This window comes from Cajanus cajan, chromosome 5, assembly GCF_000230855.2.
Source record: "Cajanus cajan strain Asha chromosome 5, NIPB_CcT2T_4, whole genome shotgun sequence".
Taxonomy (NCBI): Eukaryota; Viridiplantae; Streptophyta; class Magnoliopsida; order Fabales; family Fabaceae; genus Cajanus; species Cajanus cajan.
Window position 1 is genome coordinate 4,823,355 of NC_138521.1, and position 15,903 is coordinate 4,839,257.

The 15,903-nt window shown below is 34.6% G+C and overlaps 2 protein-coding genes across 6 annotated transcripts; both read left to right on the forward strand.

The window, feature by feature from the left end:
* Positions 1-2,628: 2,628 nt before the first annotated feature.
* On the forward strand, positions 2,629-9,958 carry LOC109802608 (putative phospholipid-transporting ATPase 4). 5 transcript variants are annotated; one of them, XM_083074789.1, is made up of 11 exons: positions 2,629-2,927; positions 3,540-5,482; positions 5,606-5,716; positions 5,974-6,250; positions 6,341-6,429; positions 6,562-6,649; positions 6,724-6,954; positions 7,231-7,356; positions 8,457-8,555; positions 8,655-8,858; positions 8,955-9,958. In XM_083074789.1, exons 2-11 carry the CDS (start codon positions 3,663-3,665, stop codon positions 9,615-9,617), a joined length of 3,708 nt encoding a protein of 1,235 aa, XP_082930915.1. In that variant the 5' UTR covers positions 2,629-2,927; positions 3,540-3,662; the 3' UTR covers positions 9,618-9,958. The 5 variants fall into 5 exon arrangements, with proteins under 5 accessions (XP_082930915.1, XP_082930917.1, XP_082930918.1 ...); XM_083074791.1 differs by having other exon boundaries at positions 8,667-8,858; XM_083074792.1 differs by having other exon boundaries at positions 6,745-6,954.
* Positions 9,959-10,435: 477 nt separating this feature from the next.
* LOC109802094 (casein kinase 1-like protein 2) lies at positions 10,436-15,903 on the forward strand. The gene is made up of 14 exons (XM_020363308.3): positions 10,436-10,791; positions 10,892-10,932; positions 11,315-11,384; positions 11,503-11,651; positions 11,734-11,829; positions 11,918-11,988; positions 12,555-12,616; positions 12,710-12,773; positions 12,854-12,938; positions 13,028-13,154; positions 13,286-13,368; positions 13,449-13,512; positions 13,734-13,876; positions 15,353-15,903. Exons 1-14 carry the CDS (start codon positions 10,716-10,718, stop codon positions 15,641-15,643), a joined length of 1,422 nt encoding a protein of 473 aa, XP_020218897.1. The 5' UTR covers positions 10,436-10,715; the 3' UTR covers positions 15,644-15,903.

Here is a 15,903-nt window from a genome sequence, read left to right on the forward strand (position 1 = left end):
AATTTATAAACTAGTTAATAAATATAATATTATATATAATGAAATTGTAAAAATGACAAGGTAAATAAAAGAATTTCTAAATTAAAGAAACAAATAATTTTAAATAAATTACCAAATAAAAAAAACTAAAAACTTATAACTTATAAAAAATAAATGATAAGATTGTAAAATAAGGTGCCATATCAAATAAATTTACTTTGATAATACTATCTATAAACTAATTAAACTAACTTATAAATTTCTGTATCTTTTTAAATGCTCTTTAAAATTAACTATGGCAGTTGATTGATCAAAGTGAAACGAAATTATAAATTTTAAAAATGAGATCGTTTTAAATTATTTTATTAAAATATGGATGTTTTTATTGAGTTATATTGAAATTGTTAAGTGGAGACTTTTGATAATATGCGATTTATTTTTAAATTTTTTTAAGTGTATGTTTGATTTAAATAAGAATATGAAGGAGATTTAAATGGAGAGAAGAAAAGTAAGGAAAGAAGAAGAGTTAGAGATATTAATTTACATTTTTATTTTTATAATTTTAAATTAAAAAAATATGTGCTTATTGAGTTTTTTTATATTAACATTAATTGTTGTACGATAGAGACTTAGGTAAGTTAAGTCACAATCAACATATGATATTTGACTTATTATGTTTAAATAAAAAATGATAACTCTCTAACTTTTAACTTAATGATAAATGTTTAATCTAATAAAATGTAAGAATATTTTATATAATAAACTCAAAATATTTTAAATTTTCTCGTTTTTCCACCAAATCCTACTAATATTGGAGGAGAGCTAAACTTAAATGAGGTCGTCCCCCTCCATTCCTCCCATTCTCTCCTATAAATTGAGTCACACAATAAAAGTTTGAAAAACTTCTTTCATCCTCTCCATTTTCTTCCAATCAAATACTATGTAATTTACTTGACACTTTAAAAATACAAAGCGAATTAGTGAGTTTTATGTGTCACATTACGTAGATATAAGAAATTATATATATATATATATATATATATATATATATATATATATATATATAAAGAGAGAGAGAGGAAGTCTTAATAAACTTAATTTACTCAATAATTCATATTTTACATCAAATTTTAACAATTTAATAGTTAAATTAAACGTCTTTAACGCATAGATTAAATCTATAATTTTATTTAAAAATTAAAAACTATTTAATACTTCATTTTATTAATTCAAATTGATGGAAAATTATAAAAATATATTATATATTAATTTAAATTTATATAACAAAGTATAATATAATTTTTACAATTTTTAAAAGTTTGCAGACTTTATCATTTTGAATTTAGTGATTAAATTATTAAAATTTGATATAAAATATGAGTTATTGAGTAAAATAAATTAATCAAAATTTATTTTTAAAATAAATAAATCTCTTTATATATATATATAAATAAAAGATTATATGAAATTGTAATTTTTGTAGTCTATCATCCAAGTTTAACATTGTTCCATCACTTATCAACTGACTAGCTTTTTTAAAAATATGTTAACCCTAAAAAACCTATCACATGTATTAGCCCATGCTTAAACTTTTACGTTATTTTAAAACAAATTAAACTTATTTAAGCAAAATCATTTTCGGTCCAACATATTTCCATTTAAATATACGATTCAACTTAATAACATCACAATATTATATTGACAACAATAATATAAGAATTACTTCTATTAGACGTGAAAATTTTATCCTGATGCTGAATTATCACTTTATAATTTATAAATTAACCTTCACATATTTACCATTTCTCTCTTTTTTTTGGACACATACCTTCAAGTTGGACATCTATTATGATAAGCATGACAGAAGAAAAAGGTTAAATGTAAAAAGTAAAAATACTGCCAGTTTCAATTCAATATTATACTTTACAAGTTTACATGAAATTAATTAAAACAGATCCAGCATGTACGATTGGCTCGGGAGAAAAGTTTTTTATTTTGTTACTTTATACTAAGAAAAGTAGCAGTAAGTAATTAATACATAGATGCATGTAGATAACAGCTAAATTTGTTCCATGACAACAGTACGAAGGTACGTGGCAGTGTCAGAGAAAGAAAAAGGTGGGAGCCTCATGTCTGAGTTGAGGGGGCGCCACGTAGGACAAGGTGCTGCTTCATAATCATAATTCACCTTCCCACCCACGTCATCACAATTAATTGCTATCCCATTTTTTTTTTTTTTTTCCTGAAGTATCTACTATCCACGGCCTAATCGGTAATTTTTTTTATTACTAAAGAGATATCTTAAAAGATAGAATAATTGATCTAAAAATTTAACGTGGCTGCATTCATAAGATAGAATTCAAATTCTTGATATTACATAAACATGGATCAACTCCTACTACTGAACCACAGTTTTAAGGTTCCATTTGATTCTATTTGTAACAAGAGTAAAGATTCAGCTCTCATTTTTTTTTTCCAAATCTTCGTCCAAATAATTATAATAATTTAAAAAATTATTATTTTAATTATTCGGACCACGATTTAGAAAAAAAAAAATGAGAAGGTAAACTCTTGTAACAAATGGCCAAAAAAGTTGGGAGCGAAAATAGCTGCGATATTAAAAAAGGGGAAAATATAAATGTGTTGAGACTTGAGAGAGGGCCCGGAAATCGCTGGCATCGGAGGAGGGAAAAAGAAAGAAAAGAGAGTGTGTGTGACTCTCTCTCTCTTTCTCTTACTCTTTCTCTTTCTTTTCTCCTAAAACTAAAACCCTCTCTCTCTTTCTCTCTCCTCTTTCGATTTCTTTCACGATTCTCTCTCTCTCTTCATTTTGTCTCCTTCCTCGATCTGCAACAACACCTCTGCTCCCTCTTCTTCCCTTTCTCCCTTTCCCCATTTTGCCGCATTGCTACGTTCCTTCCGCAACATGAACGGGCCCCTCCCGTTCGGTGCGTCTCTTTTTTTTTTTTTTTTTTAACTGCTTTGTTTTGTGGAAAGTTGGAAATTATTTTTCTATTCAATTTGGTGGATTTGTTTTGGTTGCACTGAATCTTCAATTCGCTGGCATTATTCATTGTAATCAGTTACGCCTCTAGCTGGATCATTCTTATTATTAATGGAGTTTTTAATAAAAATAAATAAGCGTCAAAGGCGTGTTTTTTTTCATTTCTTACATAACGTTGCATTTTCTATATAGCTCCTCGATTTGAATTCTGGTGGGAAAGGAAAGACTGTATCGCAGGATCTCGGTGGTCCGTGTTGAGTTTTCTTTGTTTTCTTTATTATCGTTGTCTTAATTTTTAGATTCTCTTTTAAAAAGAAAAAATTATGATGTCTGGGAATCCCAGGAATTTGAATTTCATCTGGAATGCTTTCGTTTTTTTGTTTTTTGTTTTTTTTTTTCTTATCATTTTTTGGTTTCACATTTTGATGTTTGCATGAATTTAGATTTGTCTGATTAAGTTATTTGCACTCTTGATTTATAATAGTATGTTTAACTGTCAAATGATGAGAGTGTTTATGTATGTGCTCAGCTGAATCATTTTTATATGTGTTGGTAGGTTTTAGGAGAACAAATTGAGGACAAGGGGCAGTTTGATGGTTTCAAAGATTTGGGTTTCTTTGTTAGTGGGTATGTGTTAAGTTAAATATAACTACTCTACGCTGAGCTGAATTTTGGTCAAATGACACGGGGGAGGATAAGGGCAAGGCTCCGGAGGAGCAATCTTTACACATTTGGTTGCCTTAAGCCTTCTACCATTGAGGAACCACCTCATCCACTTCAAGGTCCCGGGTTCACGCGAACTGTGCATTGCAACCAGCCTCAACTCCATGAAAAGAAGCCTCTATATTACTGCAAGAATGATATATCCACCACCAAGTACAATGTTATCACGTTTTTCCCCAAGGCACTCTTTGAACAGTTTCGTAGGGTTGCTAATATATACTTCCTTTTGGCTGCGTGTCTGTCAGCCTCGCCAATTTCGCCTTTCAGCCCACTGAGCATGATTGCTCCATTGGCATTTGTTGTGGGGCTTAGCATGGCAAAGGAGGCATTGGAAGATTCACGAAGGTTCGTTCAGGATGTTAAAATTAATCGCCGGAAGGTTAATCGCCATAAGGGTGATGGCGTTTTTGGTCCCAGGTCGTGGCAGAACATTATGGTTGGGGATGTGGTGAAAGTGAATAAGGATCAGTTTTTTCCAGCTGATTTGCTTCTCTTGTCCTCGAGTTATGAGGATGGGATATGCTATGTGGAGACTATGAATTTAGATGGTGAGACCAACTTGAAGGTGAAAAGATCTTTGGAGTCTACCTTGACTCTAGATAATGATGAAGTTTTTAAAGATTTCTCTGGAATAATACGTTGTGAAGACCCAAACCCCAATCTTTATACATTTGTTGGAAATCTTGAGTATGAGCGCCAGATTTATCCTCTTGATCCTAGTCAAATTCTTCTCCGAGATTCTAAGCTCAGGAACACTGATTACATCTATGGGGTGGTCATTTTCACTGGTCATGACAGCAAAGTCATGCAGAATTCCACAAAATCTCCTTCTAAACGGAGCACAATAGAAAAGAAGATGGATTATATCATATACACCCTCTTCACTGTCCTTATTTTGATATCTGTTATTAGTTCCATAGGCTTTATCATCAAGACTAAGTACCAAACCCCGCAGTGGTGGTACTTACGGCCTGACATTATTGAATACCAGTATGATCCCAATAAGATTGGAGTGGCTGGAATGAGTCATCTGATTACTGCGCTCATTCTTTATGGATATTTGATACCCATCTCACTTTATGTTTCCATCGAGGTTGTAAAGGTTTTACAGGCAACCTTCATCAACCAAGATATTCAAATGTATGATGAAGAAACTGGGACTCCAGCTGATGCACGGACATCTAATTTGAATGAAGAGTTGGGTCAGGTAGATACTATCCTGTCAGATAAAACTGGAACCCTGACTTGTAATCAGATGGACTTTTTGAAGTGCTCCATTGCCGGTACTGCATATGGTGTGCGTTCCAGCGATGTTGAACTTGCTGCAGCAAAGCAGATGGCTTCTGATATTGATGATGCGGATTCAGATCTCTCCAATTTCCCTATGCCTAATACTAAATCGCAAGTTTCATGGGATAATGGTACAAGATCTGAAGAAATTGAACTGGAGACTGTTGTTACTTCCAAAGGAGATGAGGATCAAAAGCATACCATAAAGGGGTTTGGTTTTGAAGATGACCGCCTCATGAATTGTAATTGGTTGAAAGAGCCCAATGCTGATGACCTTTTGATGTTCTTCCGAATATTAGCAGTTTGCCACACTGCCATTCCTGAGCTGAATGAGGAGACTGGTGTTTATACATATGAAGCGGAGTCACCTGATGAAGGGGCTTTTCTTGTAGCAGCAAGAGAATTTGGCTTTGAGTTCTGTAGAAGGACTCAGTCAAGCATTTTCATACGTGAAAAATTTTCTGCTTCTGGGCAAGTGGTTGAAAGGTAAGCATTCATGGAAACTCTTATGTTCATCTACTCCCCCTCCCCCCAAACGTCAGCCTGCATCAATTTTCTTTTTTCAAACACTGTATCCTCTATTTATGTACTTTTGGGCGAATTCTACAGAGAGTACAAACTTTTGAATCTGCTGGATTTCACTAGTAAAAGAAAGCGGATGTCTGTGATTGTACGTGATGAAGAGGGCAGTACTTTTCTTATGTGCAAAGGGGCTGACAGGTGAGATTGCAGAATCAGTTATTCTTTCCTAATGACAGCTGAATGCATGTAATGACCAATAGGACCTTTATCTCAAAATATACCGTAGAATAAAGGAAACTGAAATTACAAAATAATCACCACCATTTCCTGTTTTTGAAGAAAGAATTCTGCTAAAACACACCCACGCCCACATCCACATGAATGTTTTCAGAGTGATATTTTCATCACCTCTCTTTATACTTTTGACATCCATTATTTTATTGCTTGTTATGCAGTATTATATTTGATCGCATGTCTAAAAATGGAAAGATGTATTTGGAAGCTACAACCAGACATTTAAATGAATATGGAGAAGCTGGTTTGAGAACACTAGCCCTGGCTTATAGACAGCTTGATGAGCAAGAGTACTCTGCTTGGAACAATGAATTTCAGAAAGCCAAATCATCTGTTGGGGCTGACAGAGATGCGGTGCTTGAGCGGGTATCAGATATGATGGAAAAAGAGTTGATTCTTGTTGGGGCTACTGCTGTGGAAGACAAACTGCAGAAAGGGGTGGGCATTATCATTCTTTATAGTCAATATATGTTGCTGTTTTTTTCTACTTTAAATATTCGACCAAATTCAATTTTTTGTTCTTTGCAGGTGCCCCAATGCATTGATAAACTTGCTCAAGCTGGTCTCAAGATATGGGTGTTGACAGGGGACAAGATGGAAACTGCAATCAACATTGGGTCTGTTTACCACAAATCATTTAACCTCATGAAACTGTTTCATTTCTGTTCTAAATAATTAGGGGTTAATTTGTTTGAAAATGCCTCTGTTAAAGGTATATATGATGAAACTATTTTTTTTCTGCGGTACAGGTTTGCTTGCAGTTTGCTTCGACAAGGCATGAAGCAGATCTGTATAACTACTCCAGTTTCGGACTCTGTAGCCACTGATGTCAAACAGGTACCATTTTTTCATTGAGAAAGAGTAAAGGAGTTTGCTTTATGGACTTGAGTTTCATCTGATGTTAGGCCTAGTTCTTTTGTTCAACACCCCAGGCCATCAAGGACAACATTTCAAATCAAATCACCAATGGTTCCCAATCGATCAAACTGGAGAAGGATCCTCATGCTGCATTTGCATTAATTATTGATGGGAAAACTCTGACATATGCTTTAGAAGATGATCTGAAGCACCAATTTTTGGGATTGGCTGTTGATTGTGCATCTGTCATCTGCTGTCGTGTGTCTCCCAAGCAAAAGGCATTGGTAAGACCTTTTGCATTTTTCAGTTGTGATATTGAGGTTTTATTCTAATATTCTGCAGTTTATTGTTGGGCTCCTCTATGAGATAAATGTGTGCATAACTACTCACATGGATCCATCTTAGCTAGATAGGAAAAATTAGATCTGGTTAAATTCTGATTGATCCATGAGTTCAGTTGTGCACTTTAATCATTGCATTACTTCTAGGTAGTATTTTTCTAATCTCTGTCAACATATCAACTGTGCGCAATAAAATTGTGTGCTGTTTTATGGTATCAGGTAACAAGGTTAGTGAAACAAGGTACTGGGAAGACTACTCTAGCAATAGGTGATGGTGCAAATGATGTTGGCATGATTCAAGCAGCAGATATTGGTGTTGGAATCAGTGGGGTTGAAGGTATGCAGGTCAGTGGCGTACATGACTGGCTCTTTAAGCATAATGATGTCATATAAAACTTTCACTGTGAATGATGGTTTGCTTTTTAACCTTTAATATTGCTAAGTGCAATGCCATATCTGTTATGTTTCAGATACAAGACCAAATTATAGTTTTATTTAGTTTTAATATTTTAAAAAATAACATGGGTTAGAGAGAGAGAACCTCTAATGTTTGTATTTGCATGTTTTGGCTCCATTTTCAAGCTAGATTGTGGACCAGGCTTATTGTCAAGCCTTTCTATTAGCCATGTGTGATTAGTGCTTATTCAATGTAGTAGAGAAGTGAACTTCTCTCTGCATTGTCAGTAATTATTTGCAGGGTAATTTCTTCTATAAAATGAGGAAAATGTCACACACTTAGCTAATAATTATTTGCAGCTAATTTCTTCTATGATAAAATGAAGAAAATGTGACACTTCATGTGAAACTTACTTAGCATTCTGCTATTTTCGTAGTTCTTTTATTCATTTTAATATGAATAGAATCTGTTTGTATACAAGCTAGAAGCTCTTTTAAAGTTATTCTGTCAGAAATAAAGAGTATTTTTCAGTAGATAAGTTTTTAAAAACGCTTTTAAACTTGTATCCAAACATGTTCATAGTTATTTTTGAATTCTGATCATATTGAAAAGCTAAAATTTTCAATGTCACACGAATGCGTTGCAAACTTTCTGCTGTTCATTGTTAATTAATTTTAGTCATTCATTATTATATGTTAAGTTAAATGTATATATAATACTAGCTTTGTTCTCTCTGGCAATTTTTTGTTCCGACTTCTGAATATGGGGCTGACATAGTGATTGTCAAACTAATCAATATTTAAGTTTACCAATTTATTCCTGCTGTAATGCATAGAAGACATTTTTTGAATTGGCCACATTGTCTAATTCCATTCTAATGTTTACATCATTAGTCTTATATAAAATATAGTTCGGTAAATTGGCCCATGTACACTTGTTAATTGTCATTTTCATACCTGCAAGTTAACAAAATGCACATTATGTTTTTCTGTACTTCGCGATTGAAATTTCTGCTAGTTGTAGACTGAAGCCCGCAACTTCCTTACAGGCTGTGATGGCTAGTGACTTTGCGATTGCCCAGTTTCGATTTTTAGAGAGGCTTCTGGTTGTCCATGGACATTGGTGTTACAAGAGGATTGCACAAATGGTAATTCATTAATAATCATCTTAATCATTATTCTCACACATTGGGTGCCTTGCCTTTTATTATGAATTCATTCATGTATTTCTTTTCTAAACTGTTCAGTTATGCATGCAGATATGTTATTTCTTCTACAAGAATATTGCATTTGGCCTCACCATATTCTATTTTGAGGCCTTCACAGGCTTCTCTGGTCAGTCGGTTTATGACGACTGGTACATGATTTTGTTCAATGTTGTTTTGACATCATTACCCGTTATTTCCCTCGGTGTTTTTGAACAAGATGTTCCATCAGAAGTTTGTTTACAGGTTCGTTCTCTTGAAATGTCTGTCTTCAATGTGTTTCATCCATGTTAGAATAATCCTACCTATTATTGATGAGCTGTGGGCTGCTGTCCTTTGCAGTTTCCAGCACTGTATCAACAAGGACCCAAGAATTTGTTCTTTGACTGGTACAGAATATTGGGATGGATGGGCAATGGTCTCTATGCCTCTCTCATCATCTTCTTCCTTATCGTCACCATCTTCTATGACCAATCATTCCGTTCCGACGGCCAGACAGCCGACATGGCTGCTGTTGGGACCACCATGTTCACTTGCATCATCTGGGCTGTCAACTGTCAGATTGCGCTTACAATGAGCCACTTTACATGGATTCAGCACCTGTTTGTATGGGGAAGCATAACCACTTGGTACGTCTTCCTCTTGTTGTATGGAATGATGTCTCCAACATATTCCAAGACTGCCTACCAAATACTGGTTGAAGGGCTTGGTCCTGCCCCTATTTATTGGACAGCAACCCTTTTAGTCACAGTAACATGCAATCTTCCTTACTTTGCCCACATATCCTTCCAAAGATGTTTCAACCCCATGGATCATCACATCATCCAAGAAATCAAGTACTACAAGAAGGACATTGAAGATCAACACATGTGGACACGGGAGCGCTCTAAAGCCAGACAGGATACCAAGATTGGTTTCACGGCAAGAGTGGAAGCAAAGATCAGACAACTGAAGGGAAAGCTGCAGAAAAAGCAATCTTCCTTTGCTATTTCAGCCCCATCGTGACACTATACATAATTTAACAGTTTTGGGTATTCTTAGGGTTGCGTATATGGTTTTGACTAAATGGGGTGAATTAAAGTCCCATTCACTACGGAAAAAAGTATGGAAACTGCTGTATGTAACATATTTACGTAGAAGAGTGTCAGTGTGTAATTCTCTTACCACATGGTTATGATTCAATTGACCTTGAAGAAATGAAACACCTAAGTTGTATTACTATTTTTCTTTTCTTGGGCTAGGGGTTTTTATATAGTTTTATTTGTTTAGAACTTCTAGTTCCCAATTTTTCTTCCCCATAGGATGAAATCCATTCTTTATTTATTATACTATTCAAATTCTTTGCATATTGACAGTATTATGTACGTATTTATTTCTATAATTTAAGAAGTCGTGATCGAATTAAAATTCGCACGACGCAAAATTTTGTTTAGGCATTCAAAATGTCAGCATAGCGAAAATTGTATCATGAAAGGCTTCTTATTTTCTGCTGGTGGGAACACAGTCTGAAAGCGAAATTGTGGGAGATCAATTGTGCAAGATCCCCATGATAACATTAAATAATTATATGCCAGCATAGCGAAAATTCTACGCATTCGAATTTTTTTTCCCTCAATTTTTACGGTTACTTTTCCAAAACAGAAAAAGTAGCTAATAAAAAAAATCTTGAAAATGAGGAGTTTTTTGGTATGTTAAAAATCTTTTTAACTTTGAAACTTGAATGAGAAGAAACCGGAAGGATGAACAGTAATAATATATTCCGTAAATCAGAAGAGGAAGATAAATAATTAAAGGACAAAACAACGTCGTTTCAACTTTGAGAACAAAAACAAAAAAGATGGTAGGTTGATGAACGAAAGCGCGAGGAGGGTCAGTGAGCGTGTGACAGACAACGATAATTCTCTCTCTCTCTCTCTCTCTCTCTGTCCCCTCTTCGTCGTCTCCGTTTTCTTTTATCCGTTTCTTATTTTCCAATTTTGCCCTCTGCCTTTCCCCGTTTCTCAATTTTGCCCTCTTCTTCTACGATGACCTAATTGAAGTCGTTGTTCAAGTCAGTGTTCGCTTTTCCAATTCCCAATTTCAATTTCCTAGGGTTTTGGTCGAATGGAACCTCGAGTTGGGAACAAGTTCCGTCTCGGTCGGAAGATTGGTAGCGGATCTTTCGGGGAGATCTATCTCGGTGCGTTCTGCTTCCACTTGCTTTACGCTTTTTGCATATTTACCGCGAATTTTTCTTATTTCTTTGATTTGGTTTATTTATTTTGTTTATGTTGTTGCAGGAACTAATATTCAGACAAATGAAGAGGTTGCGATTAAGCTTGTGAGTGTTCGGTCCTACGACCTACCCTAATTTGAAGAAAAAATGTTTAACCTTTTTTTTTTGTTACTCCTGTTTGGTTGCTGAGAAAATTTAAACAGTTGCTAAAGTTAGGAGAATTGGAATGTTTTCAGTGGCTTTGAAATTGAAAGAGTGAATAGTAAGAAATAGTTCTAGAGTTGAAATTGGGGATATGAAATATTGAATTGAATATCCTTTGCTGTGCTGTAAGTTTGGTTTCTGATACTCAGTTCGTTGGTTGATTTTTGCCAAGTGCTTGGCGGTTGAAGTTGTGTTTTTTTCTGCTGCAAAGTTGAAATTATTGAGTGTTAGGTTGGAGGTGTTTAATTGGATGTTTTGTTGTCTTATTTTCGTTTTGATTCAGGAAAGTGTCAAAACCAAGCATCCTCAATTGTTGTATGAATCAAAGCTGTATAAAATACTTCAAGGAGGAAGTAATATCTCTGTCTCTCATCTCGGTGAATTTGTGGCTTTTGGAAATCTTTATTTATTGTTGATTTTGTGTTACTCTGTCATCTCAAATGTTTTTGGTTTGGCTTTTTTATTTGGCAGATGGGATTCCAAATGTGAAATGGTATGGTGTTGAAGGAGAGTACAATGTGCTTGTGATGGATTTGCTTGGCCCTAGTCTTGAGGATTTGTTCAATTTCTGTAGTCGGAAATTGTCTCTCAAAACTGTTCTTATGCTTGCAGATCAGATGGTGGGTTTTCCCACATTATCCTTCTCAATTCCTTCATATTTTCTTTCACTAATTTTCTTTGAATGTCTTGAACTGTTTGCAGATAAACCGAGTTGAGTATGTTCACTCCAAATCATTTTTACATCGGGACATCAAGCCAGACAACTTCCTCATGGGTTTAGGGAGGCGTGCAAATCAAGTATGTGGTTAATTGTTGCTTTCTCAATTTTTTATTTCTATCATCTCCTATATTTGTTGTATCCTTTTCAAATTTGCCTCTTTTTTAGGTGTATATCATTGACTTTGGCCTTGCTAAGAAATATAGAGACACCACTACACATCAGCATATTCCTTACAGGTACTTTTATGACATCTCTACTTTTGTCTGATTTTATGCACCATGGTTGTACAGTTGAACTTCAAACTGGTTTCAACTTTTAGGAATCAGGACCAGCATCTATTATTATGGCAAATCCTATATCTGGGTCTGGGTGTTATAAAGTTGTAATTTGTAAATTATTTATTTATGCGAGTAACTTACTATATAGTGTGGTAGTTTTATTGTAAAAGAATAGCAGCTTCAAAACTGGCATCATTGAAAGATGTGAAACTAATTTGGCTTGCACGGGAACCTTCTCTGCTTTTGTGTTCCAAATATTAATGACAATTTATGCCCTTGTAATTTGTGAATATATGTTTCTTCAATCAATCATGACTTGTTAATGTTACTTACACCAGTTGCTTGAGTAGTTTCTCTGCACTGATTTGTAATTAACCTCCATTTTTTTTTATATTATCAAATTACATTGTCTTTCAAATTATTTATTTAAAGATTAAGGTGGCACTTGATTTTTGTCTCTCTCAGTTGTTATTCTGTGCTCCCATGATTTGCTGTAAATTTGACTTCCTTCTAATCTTTTGCAGAGAGAACAAGAATTTGACAGGAACTGCTAGGTATGCTAGTATGAATACACATCTTGGAATTGGTATGCTCTTATGTATCTCTTGATCAATGCTCTTACTTCTTTGTTGAAGACCCTTGATTTGGACCTGAAAATGTCATTTTCATGTTTTGATAGAGCAAAGCCGTAGGGATGATTTAGAGTCACTTGGATACGTTCTTATGTACTTTTTAAGAGGAAGGTAATTAGTTTCTTTCCTGTGTTTTTTAACTTATTATATATTTTTATCAGCTGCTATTTTCTTATTTGGTAGTTCTGCAGTCTTCCTTGGCAGGGATTGAAAGCTGGTACTAAGAAGCAGAAGTATGAGAAGATTAGTGAGAAGAAAGTTTCTACTTCTATTGAGGTGTGATGAAATAGTGTCTTGTTTCATATCATATATGTCCGTATTTTGTTTTTAAAATTATATCTGATTGCGGATTGCTTTTTTGTTAGTCTCTCTGCCGTGGCTATCCCTCAGAATTTGCTTCATACTTCCATTACTGTCGGTCACTGAGGTTTGATGACAAACCAGATTATGCTTATTTGAAAAGACTTTTACGTGACCTTTTCATTCGTGAAGGTTTGAGCCTTGTTCTTCTATTTATATTTTATTTTGGGATGTATTAAACACTTGATAAAAATATTTGAAGGACCGGATATCTATGTTTCTATTTACCTTTTTTTTTTTATGTCGTTGACTTCTTGCACCAGGATTCCAGTTTGATTATGTCTTTGATTGGACCATTTTGAAATATCAGCAATCTCAAAGTGCCACTGCCCCTGCTCGTGCTATTGTAAGTGATAACTTGCTATCTCATTGTGTTAGTTGATTGATTGTTGAGATTAGGTTATTCAGTGGAAGTGATACTTGCAGGGTTCTTCTGCCGGACCAAGTGCAGTTATGCCACCACTGGCTGCAATTACTGATGCACAGTTAGGTATAATCTTTCTTTTTGCTTCACATCTCGGATCTCTCATTATTACCTTACCTTGATTGAGATGTTCATGGACAGACTATTAGAGTGTGGTGTCATTCCATTCAATAATCTGTTATTCTACTAAGTTTTTTGTCCTTTATAGTTGGTCATTTTACTCATTCTCTTCATGTTTTCTTAATATATGACCCTTGCATTTTTTTAATGGGGAAACTTTTATGTAGGTGGAGACGCTGCTAGGTATATTAATTGGTCTACATCAGATCCTACTCGTAGGAGAAACTCTGGACCTATTGCTAATGATGGAATCTTATCTAGACAAAAAGCCCCAGTTGCATATGACTCAACTGGATCTAAAGATGCTATGGTGCGTGCATTTTGAATTGGTTTTTACCTGTTCTATGATGTCAGTGTATTTATTCATTTATTGTAGAAAGTTTAAGGATGACGGTTTCTTTATGCATTAATTTTAAGAATTCTTAAATCCACATTATTATACCTGTTGAACTATTTTATCAAGGGAGTTAATATTTATCAGGAACATGGGATTGTTTTAGAAGTAAAAAAACACGAACTATTTATCATTTATCCAAGAGAAAAAAATTATGAAGTTATGTTTTGTTTCATCTTTTTTTTCTTTTGGTAATGTCTGGATTACAAACAATGTTATCAAATAACCGTTTTGGTGCTGCCGTCAGAAAGGTATAACGTGGCATTTTTGAACCCCTCCGCCATTTGCTATTCGTTATTTCCCGCTATATAGCAGCATCCGCTATATCCGCCATGGCGATGGCTTCCTGGCGCTGATGGCAGGAGTCCCCCTCATCCTTTTTTTCTTATCTTTTCTCTTGTGAAGCTCCTAAGTTGCTAATAAACAACTACAGTGAGCCTTCTTTTTCTTTACCATGGCGGCCTTAGCTCCTGAAAGTTTTCTGGCAAACAAATCCGGCGACCCATAAGAGTTCTTTTTGTTTTTTGTTTGTTTTTTCTTCTTCCTTCCATTTCTTTTTGTTTCTTTGTTTTTTCATCTCTTTTTCATTTCTTCAGATGTTCATCATCTCTTTCTCTCTCTCCCTCTCTTTTTTTCTCTCTCTCTCTTATTCTGTGTGACTGTTCTTATTCTTCATCTGTTCAATGCTTTTGTTCTGTGTCAAAATTCTGGAATTTACTTATCTGTATTTTAGAATTTCATTATCATGTTTTGTTATGTTGTTTTCTATATTAAACCTATAATGTTGTTCCCAATTCTGTTTCACTTATAGCACAATGTTAAGCAGTAATCACCCAACATTAAAATTATGCATCCTAAAAGTCTGTTTTTTTATTTTTGGTTTTGTTTTTAATATATATATATATATATATATTATTTTTGTCGGCCATGGCGGCTGTCATAAGTTGCCATGCCATCCGTCATGTTTGTTGCAGATTTTTTCTTACTGCCATAGACCATTATCCGTTATTGGTAACCTTGACTACAAAGTATTTTCTGTATTACTTGTGATAATGTACCGAAGAAGCATGAAATAAATAGGTAATATAAGTATTTATTATTATCTGGACTTAACTTCTTCAGGCCTGTATGCAGAGTTTTGTGGGGAGAATATATTTACCCAGTGCTTGTAATTCTCAGCAAAAATAAAAATAAAAAATTAAACAGAATATAGACCTTATGTACTATGTAGTATGTGTTCATGAATTTTTTTTTTTGTGATTGCCTTAATTGTTAGTTCAAAATTCTAATCGCGTTTGATATATCTTACTGGTTGAGGTTATAAAAGTTTATCTGTTTATATTGCAAGTAGTTTTCATGTTACTTATGAATTTGTGTGCATGGTTTATGCAGTTGTCAGGTTCTAATTTCTTCCGGTCAAGTGGATCTGCAAGGCGAGGTGCTGTTGCAGGCAGCCGTGATGTAGTTGCCAGCAGTGAGACCGAGTCCTCTCGTCCCGTGACTCTGGATTCAAGTCAGGGAACACTTCGTAAAATCTCTGGTCCTCAGAGAAATTCAGCTATCGTCTCATCTGAGCACAACCGAACATCCTCGGGCAGAAACGCATCGAACACAAAGAATTTGGAGACAACTCTTAGGGGTATTGAGAGCCTGCATTTCAATGAGGAGAGGGTACAATATTAGCAGCTACACTCTCGATGGCCTTGCTTTCTTCTTTGTAAATTCTAAAAGGCTTATACTCTTTTTGACGAACTAAGGAGTGGAATGTTGCCTATGCATTGTGTTGAAGAAAAGCTGCGAACTAGCTGGGAATTATCCCTCCTAAGTATACAATAAAGATATGTCTAGGCAGCTTCCCAACCAACTAAACTAGCCTTGTAAAAGGTTTCTGTTCATACAGTTTGTGTTATACTGACAATTACAAACGTTTTACTTCACCTTTA

Excerpts from the sequence above, each read along its gene's own strand:
- LOC109802608 (XM_083074789.1), top strand. The coding sequence starts at position 3,663 with ATGACACGGGGGAGGATAAGGGCAAGGCTCCGGAGGAGCAATCTTTAC. Across the intron at positions 6,650-6,723 it reads TAGCCACTGATGTCAAACAG|TTCTTTTGTTCAACACCCCA; the intron begins GTACCATTTTTT and ends TGTTAGGCCTAG. Across the intron at positions 7,357-8,456 it reads GTGGGGTTGAAGGTATGCAG|GCTGTGATGGCTAGTGACTT; the intron begins GTCAGTGGCGTA and ends ACTTCCTTACAG.
- LOC109802094 (XM_020363308.3), top strand. The coding sequence starts at position 10,716 with ATGGAACCTCGAGTTGGGAACAAGTTCCGTCTCGGTCGGAAGATTGGT. Across the intron at positions 10,792-10,891 it reads TTTCGGGGAGATCTATCTCG|GAACTAATATTCAGACAAAT; the intron begins GTGCGTTCTGCT and ends ATGTTGTTGCAG. Across the intron at positions 10,933-11,314 it reads AAGAGGTTGCGATTAAGCTT|GAAAGTGTCAAAACCAAGCA; the intron begins GTGAGTGTTCGG and ends GTTTTGATTCAG.